This window comes from Macaca fascicularis, chromosome 7, assembly GCF_037993035.2.
Source record: "Macaca fascicularis isolate 582-1 chromosome 7, T2T-MFA8v1.1".
Classification (NCBI taxonomy): domain Eukaryota; kingdom Metazoa; phylum Chordata; class Mammalia; order Primates; family Cercopithecidae; genus Macaca; species Macaca fascicularis.
In genome coordinates this window covers 168182536-168200985 of record NC_088381.1, presented here as the reverse complement: position 1 = coordinate 168200985, position 18450 = coordinate 168182536, and the positions used below count along the sequence as shown (strand labels likewise).

Below are 18450 nucleotides of genomic sequence, written 5' to 3'. Positions count from 1 at the left end.
TCCCTGGCCATCAGGATCCAAGCAGCCTGGCTTCCCTCTGTGTCCCAATGTGATGGCTGCTGGTACTACACAGGAGTTGATATTGTTAGTCACTTTTTTTTTTTTTTCCTGAGACAGGGTCTTGCTCTGTTGCCCAGGTTGGAGTGCAGTGGTGTAATCACGGCTCACTGCAGCCTCAGACTCCAGGGCTCAAACAATCCTCCTACCTCAGCCTCCTGAGTAGCTGGGACCACAGGCACACGCCACCAAAACTGGCTAATTTTTAATTCTTTTCTAGAGACCAGGGTCTTGCTATGTTGACCAGGCAGGTCTCGAACTCTTACACTGAAGTGACCCCTGACCTCCTAAAGTGCTGGGATTACAGGCATGAGCCACTGTGCACGGCTGATATTGTTAGTTACCTTTGCAAGTAATTTTTTTAAAAAAGAGTAACTTCAAACTGTTACAGTAATTTAAAGGTGACAAAGAATGTTTACAAACATCATCTCATGGTTCCCTCACAACAACCCTGTGAGGTGGGTCTGATTCAGCCATTTCACAGATGGGGAAACGGAATCTTAGAAAAGTCAGTCACATGCCCAAGGGCACACTCCTGGCACAGCTGGTACTGGAACCAGATCCGAGTTCACGTCCGAAGTTCCTTCCACAGTACTTACACCTCAGGGCCACAGCAGCTGAAGGCCCTTCCATAGGCTGTGGCTGGAGAAGGCGTGTTCCTCTGTTTGGGGTGGTGATAAGTAGGCCAAGGTGACGGGTGCGATTTCTGTGTGAGACAATTCCATTAACCATGTCCCTCAATCACAGATAGCACCCCTCACCTTGAGCCCAGTTTCACAGGCTGGCCAGCAGGCGGTCTTGGTTCAGGAACTCCGTCTTAGTCTGCAAAGAAGGGCGCGATGGCAGGAAGTGTCAGGCTACGCAAGGCACACAATATGACGTGGGCGCAAGCTGGGCGCTCATTCAGTCACCAGACACCTCTGATGTATCAATCTCTCTTCGGGGCTCCCGAGACACAGAAACAGACACCTGCCCTCGAGGAGCTCACAGTCTAGACAAACAAACCCAGGGTCCAAACAAATGAGACAGCAGCAGTGTACGCGGAGTGGGAAGGGGTGCCTGAGGTCTCCTGGGGCACTGGGAAGGCTTCACAACAGCAGGGCAAAGGCTGAGCAGAAGGAGACCAGGAGTATGGAGAGAATGTGCATGAAGGCAGGCGCAGGGCCCTTTAGATGCAGCCCAGGGAGGACAGACTGAAGAAAGACAAGAGAAGGTGGATGGGTTACAACCCCATTATGACACTTCAGGTGACAATGGGAGCGAGTGAGTCAGAGGGACCCAGGGCTCAGGCCAGTGCACAGCCTTCACTGCTGGACATGGTCCCACAGGACTTCCATGCTGAGCTGGGGCCTGAGCTGAGTCAGGAGACAGGACTCCAGGCATGGCAGCCTCTGGGTCCTGGTGTGCGCCTACAACCAGGGATGGATATACTGAGAGCTTATAAGGCAGACAGTGTGTGGGTTTTTGGGGTCCAGAGACTAAGATGTAACTTTCCAAATTTCCAACCTGACTGGATTCATGCAGTGGGAATAGCAGGACATGCCAAGTGGCAGCTGACTGTTAGGACAGAGGCAAAAGTAAGCCCTGCGGGAGCGCAGGAGGGAGTGCAAAGTCACGGTGCGGGCGGGCGGTGGCTGGAAAAGGCTCCATCTGTGGAGCCACATTCTGACAGGACGAGTGAGATTTTAGAAGTGTGGGGAAAAGTGAGAGGGGAAGAGGGGCCAGGGGCACAGGAGAGCCTGAGTAAGAGTGTGACTGACGGTGTGACTTGGGTAGCTGCTGGCATGGAGGTGTACGAAGGCCCTGCCTCATCCAACATCTGGAGCCCCGGAGTGAGAACAGGGGTGGGTAAGTAAATAGACACATCCAGCTTTCAGAAAGTGGCCGCCAGAGGGCAGCTGGGAGCAGGCAGGAGGCCAGGGGCTTGCCGTCCTGTTCCCTTCGGGCAGGGCCAAGCTAGGCCTGCTTTCTCTCAGGTGGCACAAGGTGTCAAATGGCCTCGGCGGCCAGGGAGATGAAGACAGTACAGTACTTCCTTCTCTTTAGGAGAGAAAGAGAGGTAATTTCCAATGGAAAGAGGTTCATGAGAAGCAAAATTCAGCCCCACCTCCAAGAGCTATGAGGTGTAACAACCTTCCACTCCCCTCCAAAGAGCACATGGAGCTGGGCCTGATTCTTCCCGGGAAGGCCTGTCTGTAAGTCCCTTTCCTGGGCTCTTTCTCAACACTGTGCTGAGGTTGCAGCCATTGGGCCACTGGGCATCGATGAAGGGCGTAAGAGGTTGAAAAATTGGGAAAACATTTATTATCCAGCACCAGGAGCTTCATATTTTGAAATATACCAATGATGTTATTACACGCAAACCAAGTAGGAAAAGGATGTACATTATGCTCCAAGAGCCAAAGATAATAAGCACTTCATCTGTGTTTTAATTCGCCTGGATTCCCACTAAGCTATGGGGTTTTTCTTTTTCTTTTCTTCAGAGTCCCACTGCATAAAATCAATGAAGAACTACTCTGGCTGCATCAGGGTGAGGGCCCTGGTATACCTTGGTGGACCCCTGGAACTCCTCAAAATAGCCAGTTTGAAATCCACTGCATTCAACCCCCAAACTGCAATAAACTTGCCTTTGACCACACATGCTTCTGTCCCAACCCCACCCAATCCAGCAGCAGGGGCACATCTGACAAGATTTCATTAGTGAGAACCAAATGGGAAGAAACAGTCAAAATCTAGTTACTCAACCCTCTCCGTACCAGCACTGTTTTCCGTGCACCTCGGCCCTCTTCCTAAAGCGTGCTCCTTTTCTGGTCCTTGGCCTGGAAAAAGTGATCTTTCATGAGGGAAGGCTAGCGGAGGAATGCTGGGTGTGGCCACAGTTCTGCCCAGACTTGTCCTGTGGCCTGCACACACCCTCCCCCTCACTGGGTCTTTGTTTTGTCACCTGTAAATGTAAATCCAGTCTCATGACACCCAAGCCTCCTCCCCTGGCTCCCACTCACTGGCCCTACTATCTGCCTTCTACACCAGCAGAGGCTTTGAGGGGGATTTTCTTTAAAATTCACTCCCACTATGTGGTCGAGTGCCATTAGCTTGCGGTCTTGCTTCAAGTGCCACCAGGGCCCTGCTCTCCTGGAGTAATGGGAGACGATGACACGATGACTCTGGTAAGTTCTGAGAGGACCTACAGTGGTTTAATGGAAAACTGCTGGATGTGGGGACAAAAAGAGGAGCAGCATGGGGCACAGCCCTGAAGGCCACATATCAGGCACCGGGCATCTTCGTGTCATGTGAACTGCCACCGGCCTCTGGTGTCATTCCATCTGCTGATGGGGGAGGTGACTTGCTCAGGGTCACAGAGACCCAACGTAGCCCGGCTCCAGGGCATGCACTCTTCCCACTAGACCAAGCTGCTCCCACTACACTTCCTGGCACTGGAGAAGAAGAGGAGCGTGTTCTCATCCCAGCTTCTCTTCCTGACTGGGTCATATCAGGAAATGGTTTCGGCCAAGTACTCACTTCCTCCCTCTGGGGCTCAGTTTTCCTGGCTGTGAGATGAGACAGACACTGTGCTATCTACACAGCACTGTTAAGCAACGACCAGGCAAGACACGGATACAATGTAGGAAGGAAGCAGCCCGAGTTTCACAGAACTTCAACTCTCTCAGGCCTAATGGTCCCCTTTTTATTATAATATTTTGTAATGATGCTTGTATTATCCTGAAGTGAAATTCATAGATTACATAGCCTACCTACATAAATTAGGAAAAGATCAGTATAATGCTTTACATGTACTGCAAAGGAGAGAGAAAAGAGAAGTAGTCTATAATAACACGTGCATTACAACACATAAAGAACCAGATCCAGCTACACTAGGAGACGGAGGTGGTCCACACCTGCACCCACCCACAGACCCACTGGGAGTGCTGCTGCCGCAAACGGATGTGACGAAGGGGAGGTCTATGGATGACTGAAACGTCACAGTGACGATGCTGGAGACAGGACTTTCCAAAACAGAAAACAACTCTTGGTAAAGTTACAAACAAAATTAAGTATGATTTTCTTTTGACGTATGCAGTAGCTGAACTCCTAGAAAATTCAGCACATACTAAACCTGGTTAAAAAAAAAAGTGCTTTTTCTTAAAACAGAGCAAGCTCTGGCTCAGATAATGAATGAGTTTTTCAACGGCATGTTTTGGTGGGACATGCAAAACAAGACTTCACTGTGCACGATCATCCTGCACATTGCAATGTGTCTAGCGCCCCTGGCCCCGCTGCCCCTCAATCACCAACACCTTCTCTGTTTCTACTTTGTCTCTGGTGAGAGCTTCTTGTCTAGTCTGACGTTGCCATTTCAGAGTCTAGAACATCAACACCTACAAAGAAGACAAAACGTAACTGAAGCCACATGCGAGGCAATGGCTGAGTGGGGGCAAGAGCCTCCTCCTGGCTTCCAGGGCAGGTTCTCCCCCTGACTCAAGGAAGCTCATGGAGAGTCAAACTTTCTGCAGAGTTTCAGACACTGTGGCAGGGGAGGCATGTTCCTTATTCAGCTGGGACGTGGCCAAGCGGCTGCTGCTGCTACAACCACTACTACTTACTGCTAGTCACCATCACAGACCTTCCTGCCTGTGCTAGGCTGTCTGTCTCAGAATACTTCTACAGCCATCGTCCCCTTGGACTCTCATGCTGCAAGACAGACATGCCACGGATAACCACCTACATTTCACAGAAAAAGAAACCAAGGCCCAAGAAAGGGAAGTGAGTTGCCCAAGTCACATGCAAAGGAAGAGCACGGCCAGGTCTAGCACCCAGGTCTCTTGGTTCCCTCAATACCATGATCTCTTACCAAGCAGATGACAGCTTACCCAGCACCCTGAAGAAGAGGGCCTCTTGCCTGGTAAAAGACTGCGGAGGACAATCAGTACTCTGTGTTCCAAATGAGGATACTGAGGCTTGCAAATGTCACTAGACCTGATGAGGTCACATAGTAAGCAGATGGTGGGTCTAGGGCAAGAGCCAGGCCTCCTGAGTCTCAGTCTGGAAGGCTAGAACTGCAGTCCCTGTTCTTAGAGGGTTGCTGAGATTCAAAAGGTGAAAAGGTTCATGCAGTTATCACACATATCCTGAGTCCCCGTGGTGGGTCCCCTCTGTACTTGTTCTAGAGAGGCAGGGATGACTGAGACAACACAGGTTCTGCTCCCCATAAGACTAGCGTGCTGGTAGGGATGCTGGTACCAAAGAGGCATCCTGAATAAAACATGCTAAGTACCACGAAGGAGTAAACATGCAGGGCCAAGGGCACTGGCTGCAGCTGCCCAACAGGAGGCAGTAGGTGGAGCAGCAAGGGTGTGGCCCTGGATGTTGGCATGACCGGTGCAAGGTGTGACTCTGGGGCCCAGTGGCTCTACAAAGCCCTCTGTGAGGCCAGCTCCCATCCCTTCTTTTCCTTCAGCTACAGCAGTAGCTCCAAAGGTTTTTTTTTTTTTTTAAAAAAAAGGTAAAGGGAGGAGAAACTGGATTATACATCCCTAAAACCCTTCCTATCTTTAAATTCACTTGTGACTGCAGCTCAGTGAGGGGATTCTTTATCTACACATTTGATCTCACAGTGGAGCTGCCATGCTTCTTTCTCACGTTCCTGCAGTGATTCATCCAGGGAAACTCTTTCTCAAATAGGCACTCAGACTTCTTATAGTTCCAAATAAAGATTATTATTAGGACCATTAACTGTTATGACTATTTTTTTTTTTTTTTGAGACGGAGTCTCGCTCTGTCGCCCAGGCTGGAGTGCAGTGGCCGGATCTCAGCTCACTGCAAGCTCCGCCTCCCGGGTTTACGCCATTCTCCTGCCTCAGCCTCCCAAGTAACTGGGACTACAGGCGCCCGCCATCTCGCCCGGCTAGTTTTTGTATTTTTTAGTAGAGACGGGGTTTCACCGTGTTCGCCAGGATGGTCTCGATCTTCTGACCTCGTGATCCACCCGTCTCGGCCTCCCAAAGTGCTGGGATTACAGGCTTGAGCCACCGCGCCCGGCCCTGTTATGACTATTTTTAATGCATAACTACCTCATCCCCAACATAATGGGAGCTTTGTAAGGTTTATAAAAACCTTGCAAAGTTCTCTGAGAACTTTCTGAGGAGCACGGAAACATCTTGGCCCTGGGACCCTCACGCTAGTGTGGAGAGCTCCTTATTCCTTAGAATTGTCTCAAATAAACCAAGTGGCCACCTTCACTAGTTAGGAGGCACAACCCATAAAATAACTCATGCTTTGAGACAATATTATCCACATGAATAACCAATTGATCCAGTATGAGGAAAGGAGCAGCCAAAGCCAGAGATCTGATAAACCATGAAAAGTAATGACTTTCAGCTTTCAGGACCAGATATTACAATAAAGAAAAAGAAAAGTAATGGCTGAAGGTCTGCCTGAGAGGAAGAAGATTTAAACCACTACTGTCATAATAAATAGAAGAACTCAAAAGTCAAGTCCCCTGGGGCTGCTGAATGCAGAGGCAGACTCTGCACTTGTCCCCAGCCCAGTGCCACCTGAAAAGGTCACAGTGGGTTTTAAAAAGACAGCAACTATTTGCCAAATACTTACTGGGTGTTAGGAACTGTCCTGAGCACTCTAAAGGGATGATTACAGTTAATCCTCAGAACAACCAATGGGCAGGTACAGGTCAGGCGACTGGGGTACAGGGAGATCAAGTAACTTGCTCAAGATCAGTACATACACACACACACACACCCCCACATGTATACACACCCGCTCACACGCACCCTCCTGCAGCATGTGCATGCATATACCCATAGCACACAGGGCCCTGGGCGCAGAGATGAGAAAAACACAGACAGGTGGCACATACCACCTGCCCTCAGGAGCTTGTATCTATGTACTCAACACTCAACAGCTCTTTAGGGTCTGTAGATGCATCATGCACTGTGATGGGTGCTGGGATCCAATGGGGAACAGGAGCTGTTGTGTCTCTGCCTCTCACAACAGCCTTGTGGGAGACCAAACAGCAACCGGATCCTAATGTTACAAAGTTGTAAATGGCAATGGGGAGCATGGGGAGCACACAGAAGGGGCGCCTCACCCTGACCTGGGGTGGGCATGAGGGGGGCCACAGAAGTCGTCCCAGAGAAAGGGACACCCAGTAGGAGAAGAAAGATCAGTACATGAGCAGGCAAAATGAAGAGGAAATGGATAAAGAGAGGTAGAAACCAAGTGTCCCGGGAGGCCAAGCGGGGACACAGAAGTTGAGGGAGGAGGAAAGCTTTGCTGAGGGAGCATTAGGCTGGATCCAGAGGGCTGGGGAGGATGTTGATAAGCAGAGATGCTAAGAAAACATTCCAGGGAGGGAACAATATTTGAAAAGCTTGGCATCCAATCCCTACAGGACGCTGCCTTTTCTACATCTGTCCTTGGCTGTGTGCCTTTCTACTGTTTGTATATTTTTAGAAAAGAAAAACACAAGCTCATCTGAAAGCTCCCTGTGTGCTCTTGTCATTTTTGGTATCCTTTTCCTTAAAAAAAAAAAAAAAAAAAAAAAAAAAATCTCTGGGACAATGTAAAATGACAACCTCTCAAGCCCCAGAGCCACGAAATCTTGCCTCTGGTTTCTGTCCTTTTTTTTTTTTTTTTTTGGGACGGAGTCTCGCTCTGTCACCATGCTGGAGTGCAGTGAGACGATCTCAGCTCACTGCAACCTCTGCCTCCTGGGTTCAAGCGATTCTCCTGCCTCAGCCTCCCAAGTAGCTGGGACTAGAGGTGCACGCCACCACGCCCAGCTAATTTTTGTATTTTTTCTTTTAGTAGAGATGGAGTTTCACCATGTTGGCCAGGATGGTCTTGATGTCTTGACCTCGTGATCCGCCCGCCTCAGCCTCCCAAAGTGGTGGGATTACAGGCGTGAGCCACCGTGCCCAGCCTTTCTGTTCATTTTTAAAAGTAGGTGACAGTACAATGGTGGGTGCCAAGATCAGCAGGCAGCAGAGAAATACTCTGGTCGGAAGTGCCCTTTAAGGAGAGAAGAGGAACGGGTGGGTGTGGGCCGGCACGGGAGAAAGAAAATGCCAATCCTCCCTCTGGCACTTCTGGAGGAATCTAGGTCTCCTAGCTGCTAGCTCGCCCTTCCCCACCATTACACCAGATGGCGTCTCTTTCAGAAGCCAGACGAGGAAGAGCCAAGGAATCTGTGACCCACCAACATGACTCTAGGCGCTAAACAAGAAGTTTCTCCAGCAGAAGGAAAGGTCCAAGGAACGACAAACACAAATAACAGTAACTCCTAAAATGTAGACAATGTAGACATCACCTGACAGTCAAAGAGGTGTACTTATCCTCTATCATGAGCCTGGAACATACCACATGACATTAGGCTGCCTCCATTCATTTGCGGAAGGAAATACAAGATTGCTTTGTCATTAGAGGATGCACGCACCTGGGGAGTGGGAAATCATGCAGATATAACAAAAGGTGCAAGGAGGCTGTGTTCCTCCATGCTGTGCCGCATTTGTCAAAGGTACTGATGAAAATAATGGAAAAGATGAAATTGCCTACTAATGTATGAAAAATGTTCATCCTTACCAGTAAAGAAAAATGCAAGTCAGACCAGGCGTGGTGGCTCACACCTGCAATCCCAGCATTTGGGAGGCTGAGGCGGGCGGATCACTTGAGGTCAGGAGTTCCAGACAGGCCTAGCCAACATGGCGAAACCTTGTCTCTACTAAAAATACAAAAATTAGCCAGGCATGGTGGTGGGCGCCTGTAGTCACAGCTACTCAGGAGGCTGAGGCAAGGTAATCGCTCGAATCCAGGAGGCAGAGGTTGCAGTGAGCCGAGACAGTGCCACTGCACTCCAGCCTGAGTGACAGAGCAAGACTCCATCCTCCCCAAAAAAGAAAAATGCAAATCAAAATGTTTTCCCTTCTCTTGTGTTTACAAAGATTAATGAGAGTATTAATGCCTAGTGCTTATGAAGTCTGAGGGGTGGGCAACTGTCTCTTGCTGGACAGCGTGTAAACCAGGATGTTCATGCTAGAAGGCATTTGGCGAGACTTCCCAAAACTTTATTTTCTAATTTTTATTTATTTATTTTTTGAGATGGAGTTTTACTCTTGTTGCCCAGGCTGGAGCATAATGGTGTACATCTCGGCTTACTGCAACCTCTGCCACCTGGGTTCAAGTGATTCTCCTGCCTCAGCCTCCCAAGTAGCTGGGATTATAGGCATGTGTCACCACGCCCAGCTAATTTTGTCTTTTTTTTTTTTTTTTGAGATGGAGTTTCCCTCTCGTTGCCCAGAGTGGAGTGCAATCGCGCAATCTCAGCTCACCGCAACCTCCGCCTCCTGGGCTCAAGCGATTCCTGCTTCAGCCTCCCGAGTAACTGGGATTACAGGTATGCGCCACCATGCCCGTCTAATTTTATATTTTTAGTAGAGACGGGGTTTCTCTATGTTTGTCAGGCTGGTCTTGAACTCCCAACCTCAGGTGATCCGCCTGCCTCAGCTTCCCAAAGTACTGGGATTACAGGTGTGAGCCACCGCACCCGGCCTAATTTTGTCTTTTTAGTAGAGACAAGGTTGGCCGGGCTGGTCTCGAACTCCTGACCTCAGGTGATCTGCCCACCTTGGCCTCCCAAAGTGCTGGGATTACAGGCATGAGCCACCATGCCTGGACCCAAAACTTGAAAAGCACATATATTGTTTGACACAGAAACATGCCCAAGGAAAATAACTGGACAAGCATACAAATATGGACACATGAGATACAAAGTACACATACACATAAAAATACAAGAATGCCCTCCACCACATGAGGGTAATTGTGGAAAATGGGACAATCAACATGTTTCCAAGTAGATGGTGCTTACATCATGGCATTATCTTTGCATGGTCCTCAGCAGACTACCTTAGCCACATAAATATTGGAAGGTTCATACTTCCATTTTTTTTTTCTGAGACAGACTCTTGCTCTGTCACACAGGCTGGAGTGCAGTGGTGCAATCTTGGCTCACTGCAACCTCTGCCTCCTGGGCTCAAGCCTCAGCCTCCCAAGTAGTTGAGACTACAGACACATGCCAACAAGCCAAGCTAATCATGCACACTGTATGATTTCATTTACATGATGTTCAAAAACAAAAGTGGACTTCCTATCTATTCTTAAGTTCAGGGACTGCGGGGAGGGGCCTTTCGGTGCTGACCACATTTTCTTTCTCGATCTGGCACTGGGAACCGCGCACGCACGTGTGTAACAGCTCATCAAGCTGCATCTGCGCATCTGCGCATGGTACTGTCAGTAGACTTGGACCTCGGCTGAAGCAAAAGCTTATTCGTCAGTGGGCTGTAGGACCTCCAGTCCATGCAAAGGAGGCCACTGCCAGCTGAACCAGAATGGATAACTAACTGTTCCCCCTCATGAAAGCTTCAAACCAGGGTACTCTCACATTGTATGCACACATCCAAACTAGCTGATGTCTCCCACCCCTGCCTCAACAAGACACTCATTCAATCCCAGGGGATGTAGGAGGTCGGGTTCTGGATCTTACCATCTGACACCGAGAAGTTATTTCCTCATAATGGGGCATGGCTTTCTTATCTGAAAATGAGGGCAGGATTAACTGAAAACATTCAGTAACTTGCTCAGGAGTTCCTCTGCTAGCATATGTCAGAACCAGGACTCGAACTGACCAGTGTGACTCCATGCCTGGTGAATTTAATAAAATAACTAGTAGTTTTTACTTAATTTAAGCACTAGCTCTGAAAGGGCCTTTTTTTTTGCCCTCAAGGTAACTGCATGTACAAGTAAAATAAAGCTTAACTCCCACATCCTGGAGGCAGGCGAGGTAAGTTCAGGTGGAAATGTTAAACTCAGCTCACCGTTCTTGGGTGGAAACAGTTTCGTAAACATTTGCCGGGCGCTTACGATGCCTCAGGCCCTGTAATCATCACTCAACACTGCCACGGTTAAGATGTTTCCTTACGATGCTATCCAAGTACTAAGCAGAAAGTCCACAAACTTTGGAGCATTGTCAAGAAGGGAAAGCTGCAAGTACCTGCTCTATGCACGACCCGTGGGAAGCATGTTCAAAACATGTTCTTTATTTACTTAAAAAACCCACAAAACTCTCCTAGAGAGAGAGAGAGCGTGTGTGTGTGTGTGTGTGTGTGTGTGTGTGTGTGTGTGTGTGTATGTGTGTGTAAGAGACAGGCTCTCACAATGCTGTCCAGGCTGGACTCAAACTCTTGGACTCAAGTGATTCTTCTACCTCAGCCTCACGATCTGCAGGCATAATGCACCACCATGCCTAGATCTCCTAGAGCTTAAAGCGGGTCCTAAAGCTCCAACATATCAGGCCCTGTACACACCTTTTTTTTTTTTTTTTGGTAGAGACAAGGTCTTGCTATGTTGCCCAGGTTGGTCTTGAACTCTGGACCTCAAGTGATCCTTCTGCCTTGGTCTCTCAAAGTGTTAGGATTATAGGCCTGAGCCAGCACGCCTGGTCCCAGGACATATTTAAACGCCACAGCCCTCCAGGTTCTGAGTACTGTGTCTCTTCATTTCCCACCTCAATTCTGGTAGCAGTAACAGCAGCAGCAACAATAATGATCGTAATAATACTCACAAATGCTAACAGAGTTGTAGGCCAGGCAACCTAAGAAACATTTTACATTCTAGTTCATTTAAATGTAAAAACAACCCTATGTCCCCCCATTTTATAGGTAAGGAAATTGAGGCACAAAAACATTCAATAACTTGCTCAGGAATTCCTCTGCTAGCATATGTCAGAACCAGGACTCGAACTGACCAGTGTGACTCCATGCCTGGTTCTTAACCACCAAGTTCTCCCAAGGTAGGCTCTCCAGCCAACGGCAGGACCATTAACCCAGGCAATCAAGACACCCATCCTGGGAAAGCCTTGTTTCTCCCTCCAAAGCTACCACTGCAAACGTCCAATAAAAGCCACACGTAATTTTGCTTCTTTGCTTTAAGTGCCCTGCTGAAAAACTTTTTGCTAGCCCCTCTCCCATGGTCTACCCTAAGTATCAAGCCAGCCCAACGTCTTCCAGTATTTGGGGCCTTTCACTGTGCAAGCCCCAGCGCTGTTCCAATTTCATTTCCAATCTCTTTCCTATCGGCACTCCAGGCCCGAGAAATGCTGTATCACCCTCTTCCCAGCACAAGTGGGCTCACTCAGGCCCTTGTGCCTTTGCTGCTTTTCCTGCCTGTGATGCCCACTCCAGCCTCTGCCTGTGACCTGCTCACCCAGAACTCCGGCTCAGATGGCACCACCACTGTGGAAGTCTCCCTTGGCGGCTCTGACGGGTAGTTACTTACATCCTATTCTGTGGTCCCTAAGTACCTTACATGTACCTTTATTAAAACACTTACTGCAATACATTCCACTTAGCTGTTTGAGAACCTGTCTACCCTGAAAAACTAAGCCTTGAGGGGAAGGCCGCTGTTCACTTCTTATCTATTTTGCCAACACAGTTTCTTGCCCTAAGTATTTAATAAACTTTTGTTAAACATATGAATGAATAATTAAATTCAAAAATAAAGTCTTGATTGTTTTCTCCCATCTCTCTCAAATGATTGTTCTGGAATACGGGAAACAGGATGGCAAGTTTAAAACAGATCTGGATATGTAGCTTCAGGGACACATCTGTACAAATCTACATCTCACAAGTGGCAAAGAGATACAAACTCCATTCTTTCCTCCTCTGAACTGTTATATCTCTAAATCTAGAGGCAGGCAGCAGCTTTCTCTGAGAACACATGCAACCTCGGCTCAATGCAGTGACAGTGCTAGGACACCCGGAGAGCCAGAGCTGTGGGAGGGCAGAGGTAGAACAAGAGAGGGTCTCGGCATCAGGCCAAGACAAAGTCCTACTTACCTCCTTCTTGGGAATTCATGATGTTCAGGGCAAACAGCATTGCATTGGAGAACGTGGTTGCCTCTTCTTTACTTGCAAAGTTTAAGCCGTAGACCTGGCGGGCATCTCGCCACTGGTGGAAGGTTGGCGTGGCCTGATTGTACTTCAGCCCTTTCACGATTGAATAATTGATCACAACCTGGAGGAGAAAGGAGAGAGAAATACGTATAAATAAATAAAATGTAAGTGAGCTGGAGGGCGCTGCGATGGGGCAAGTATACTGTATCCTTGAGAGGACAGGAAGATGAGGATGGGGTTTGAAGAAGGGAAAAGCAGTATCAGGTAGATTTTCAGACCATAACATATAGAACAGTGAGGGTTTGCAAAACCTATTCTTTCCTTTCACTAACAATGCTATGTAGTTACAACCTCCAGATGAACAGCTGAGCTCGGAGGCAGGTTCCCTGGGCTCTGGTTTGGCCCTGCCTCTCAGCCACTCCACTCATGGCAGTCACTGTACTTCGCTGGGGCTCAGTTTCTCCAGTAATAAGATGGGGATAATAATTCTGACTTTGTCAATCTAATGAGGTTACTGCGAAGATCACACTGTGATACGTATCTTATCTACATCTTATTTATAGCTTACCTTCTAGATATAAAGCTCCTAAGGGCAAGTCTTCTATAATTCGTATTTATGCCTCCTATAGCCCTCTGCACAGTGTCCAATACTTTGAATGCATTAATAAGTGGGTTATTTGTCAAAAGAATAACTTGGGAAAGTTTATGTACCACACATGTATACAGCATTATTCATACCTTCATTATTAATCAAAAAGCATCAACTACTGCCAGGAGCAATGCCAGGCCCAGCAGGGAAGGATACAGAGACGACAGAATCCAGACATTCAGGTGCTTACAAGCTGCCAGGGGATTCAACACCAGGTCTGCCTGACCTCTAAACCTCTGCTCTTTTAGACATTTAAAAGAGGATTATTTCAAAGGACTTTAAGACTATATTCCTAAGTGGTGCCCTGGAGGAAAAGATGCTGGGGCTGGAGCCTTAATTCTGCTTCCCATCCCTTCTAGCTCAAAGCCACATGATCTAACATCACCACACTCGTGAATGATCGGTTTTTTGGTCTGTCAAATGGAGAAGAATGTGATATGGCTATGGCATGGCACTCTCACAGGTGTGTTGTGAGGATTAAATTACATATGAGAAAGTAACTGACACAGCTCCTGGCACAAGGTAGGCTGTCAGTGACTGAACCGAGAAATATGATGATCTCTATGAATGGAAGCATGCAAGCAGAGTCTGGATGAGGCCGGAGCACCAGCTCTTAGAGACGTCATGGAAAGGATTTTGCTTTAGAAGTAAGTACAAGATGATTTCTCAGATTTTGTCTGGCTTTGAGGTTGCAAGGACTGTGTGATCTGAGGTTGGGGATAACTCTCTCTATGCTGATTTCTCATTTTCCTTTACTGCTCCACACAGCTGTGCTGCTGGATAAGGTAAAGCCAGAGGACAGCAAACATGAGTGACATCCAGAAAAGCTGTTTTCCAAGTCTTGGGTGGAAGGTGGGCTTGGGTCTTCCTATGACAGGCAGAGGCAGGGAAAAGGGGAGACACACACACAGTACACTAAATCAGCTAAAGAAGTGTAACTGAGGCCAGGCATGGTGGCTCACACCTGTAATCCCAGGACTTTGGGAGGCCAAAGTGGGAGGATCATCTGAGGTCAGAAGTTCAAGATCAGCCTGGCCAATATGGCGAAACTCTGTCTCTACAACAAATACAAAAATTAGCCAAGAATGGTGGTGGGTGCCTGCAGTCCCAGCTACTTGGGAGGCTGAGGCATAAGATCGCTTGAACCCAGGAGGTGGAGGTTGCAGTGAGCTGAGATTGTGCCACTGCACTCCAGCCTGGGTGACAGAACCAGACTATGTCTCAAACAACACCACCACCACCACCACCCGTAACTGTTTCACAATTTAATTGTTACATATTCACAGGCACATATTTTGGCCAGCATCTACACACAAGTTCCAGGGTGGTTCTCTATTTTTTTGCTCTTTGTGCTAGGAGTATAGATTCACATGCATACACCGCTAAAACAAAAGATCTGGACTGTGGGAGACTAGGTTTAGTTATAGGTCATCAGAAAAATGACTAATAAGAACTAGTAAATAATAACTAGTAACTAATAACTACCAGAGAATAAGAACTAGCAAAGTTAACTGTTGTTAAAATAGCTCTTTAGATTACAGGACACATTAATATTGGTACAGTGACCAGAATGAGGGAAGAGAAGAAGCTGCTCCATTCTGCCCTAGTAAATCTCTATCAGAAGTTCTGTGTTCAAGTTTTTTTTGTTTTCATTTTTGGTGTTGCATTTCTAGTGGACAGTAGCGAACTGAAGCAAGCCAGGGGAAAATGCTTTAAAAATTGAAGAAGGTCTCGAAACCACCTTATATCAGGAATGGTTAAGAGATACTGAAGCAAGATAAAAGATGCTTTAGTGTCTCCCGACTACTGTCTCCAGATATTTGAGGAGATACTCTGGGAAAATGAAATTTAGAACCCTATGATTTGATTTAAAAAAAAAAAATTTTTAGTATGGGTTTTTTTTTTGGATGGAGTCTTGCTCTGTTGCCTAGGCTGAAGTGCAGTGGCATGATCTTGGCTCACTGCAACCTCTGCCTCCCGGGTTCAAGCGTTTCTCCTGCCTCAGCCTCCCAAGCAGCGCCCGCCACCACACCCAGCTAATGTTTTTGTATTTTTAGTAGAGATGGGTTTTCACCATGTTAGCCAGGATGGTCTTGATCTCCTGACCTCGTGATCCACCCACCTCAGCCTCCCAAAGTGCTGGGATTACAAGCGTGAGCCACTGCACCGGGCCTTTAGTATGGTTTTTTTTAAGATAGTGTCTTGCTCTGTCGCCCAGGCTGGAGTGCAGTGGCACAATCTTGGCTCACTGCAGCCTACACCTCCTGGGTTCAAATGATCCTCCCGTCTCAGCCTCCGAGTAGCTGGGACTACAGGTGCATGCCACCATGCCCCAGTTAATTTTTTTTTTTTTTTTTTTTTTTTTTAGTAGAGTCGGGATTTCACCATGTTGGCCAGGCTGGTCTCGAACTCCTGACCTCAAGTGATCCTCCCGCCTTGGCCTCCCAAAGTGCTGGGATTACAGGCATGAGCCACTGGACCCGGCCTAGAACCCTATGATTTGAGATCTCTGGTTTGCTACACTCTTAGAGGGGAACTTAAGGTGAGTGAGAATATTTTTTCCCCCAAACCTCAAAGTGGCTCTTGGAGGAAATGAGAATTGAGGGGCAGCTGATGCCTAATCCAGAATATGGATAGTATGGCTAGCAGATAATCATTGAAGGGGCTAAACAGCACCTTAGGGATTATCTAACTCAATCCGCTCTTTTTACAGTAGGGAAATGAGGTCCAGGGAGAATGAGTGACTTGTCCAAAGTTACACAGTAAGCTAATGGGAAAATTGGATTTAGAAGCTGAGGACTTTGTGATTTTTTTTTCCAGTATGGTAGTCCCCGCTTATCCATGCAGAATTGGTTCCAAGACCCCCAGTGGATGTCTAAAATGTGGGTAGTACAGAACCCTATATAGACTATGTTTTTTCCTATACATACATACCTATGATAAAATTTAACTCATAAATTAGCCATAGTCAGAGACTAACAACAATAACTAATAATAAAATAGAACAATTATAATGTTTGGAACGGCACATAATTTAAAATTTATGGCCGGGCGCGGTGGCTCAAGCCTGTAATCCCAGCACTTTGGGAGGCCGAGGCGGGTGGATCACGAGGTCAGGAGATCGAGACCATCCTGGCTAACATGGTGAAACCCCGTCTCTACTAAAAATACAAAAAACTAGCCGGGCGTGGTGGCGGGCGCCTGTAGTCCCAGCTACTCGGAGGCTGAGGCGGGAGAATGGCGTGAACCCGAGAGGTGGAGTTTCAGTGAGCTGAGATCGCGCCACTGCACTCCAGCCTGGGCGACACAGCGAGACTCCGTCTCAAAAAAAAAATAAAAATAAAAATAAAAATAAAATTTATGACTTGTTTATTTCTGTAATTTCCCATTTAATATTTTTAGCCTGCAGTGGACTTGGGTATGTGAAACCTCAGAAAGCAAAGCCACAGCTAAGGGGGGTACTGTTGTATAATGAGCTGAAATCCTTCTTCCTAGAATTCCCTCTCTGGTCCTAGCACTAAGCTTTGGAGCCTCACAAATCACTTCCAACTGCAGGAGGTTTCAGGATTTGGACTGGGAGAGTGCAGTGAAGCCTTTCTAGAGGATGCATCCCTGTTCTGTAAGTTCTCTGGGCTCTGCCACACATGGCTGGTCGCTGATTGAGGGCTCCTGGCCCTGCCGTTTCTGTTCTATCTGTAACCGCAGTACAAAGGCTGCTCACCAAGTGCTGCTGTTTGGTGTCTACACACAGCCCCCAACAGTCTACAACTGCTTTGAAGACAGTTGTACTAGGTACAAGGAATGAGCAGAGGGTTTTACCTCAGAGGGTACTGCATTAAAACCCTGGCTTTATTACTTTTCAGTTGTATAACCTTAGACAAGTTACTCTTATCAGTTTCCTCATATGTAAGATGAATATTATAAATAACACTGCACTGAATAGTCTTGTGAAGATGTATTTCTACAGGATATATCCCTGTAAGCCAAATGGCCAGAGAGACATGAGCATTACAAAATTTGTATTTATTATTTGAAAATTGACTTCTAAAACAGGAGTCCAGTGCAATGTGTTTTGGACGTATGTGCAGTGACAAAAGGCCAATGTCACTTGACCATCTGTTGAGGCCGCCAGTGTTTCTTAATTGCCAGACCTGACCAGCCAACAGCTAAAATCTCAGTACCTAATGGTTCCACCTCTTCGTTTACTCTGCTTAGAGTGAGTCAGAGTATCCACCTGAACATGTGCATTTTTGCAAGTCCACTTTTGGGTGAGGCTGCTTCATTTAGTACCCATCACCCAACACTCACCTGTAGAGATAACCATGTTTCTTATTTCTAGCACCATTGGCAAAATATGTCTGTTCTTTCTTTTTTTTTTTTTTTGAGATGGAGTTTCGCTCTGTTGCCCAGGTTGGAGTGCAGTGGCGCGATCTCGGCTCACCACAAGCTCTGCCTCCCGGGTTTACGCCATTCTCCTGCCTCAGCCTCCCGAGTAGCTGGGACTACAGGTGTCCGCCACTACGCCCGGCTAATTTTTTGTATTTTTTAGTAGAGACAGGGTTTCGCTGTGTTAGCCAGGATGGTCTCGATCTCCTGACCTCATGATCCGCTTGCCTTGGCTTCCCAGAGTGCTAGGATTACAGGCGTGAGCCACTGCACCCAGCCATGTCTTAAGCTACACAGAAATGGACTCCTATGGTATATGGTATGTACTCTTTTGTTTCTGGCTTACTTCCTTCAACACAGTGTTTGTGAGTTTCACCATGTTATTGCACATATCCA

General features: G+C 47.4%; 1 protein-coding gene across 37 annotated transcripts in view; it reads right to left on the bottom strand.

The window, feature by feature from the left end:
• EVL (Enah/Vasp-like) overlaps positions 1-18450 on the bottom strand; it is a 174524-nt gene that overhangs the window by 34596 nt on the left and 121478 nt on the right. For all 37 annotated transcript variants that reach the window (XR_012416116.1, XR_012416117.1, XR_012416110.1 and 34 more), the window contains one exon: positions 12963-13140. Coding sequence is in view for 27 of the 37 variants with exons in the window: in XM_073998192.1 (XP_073854293.1) it covers positions 12963-13140 (178 nt within the window). In the remaining 10 variants the exon portion in view is untranslated. The remainder of the gene's footprint in view (positions 1-12962; positions 13141-18450) is intronic.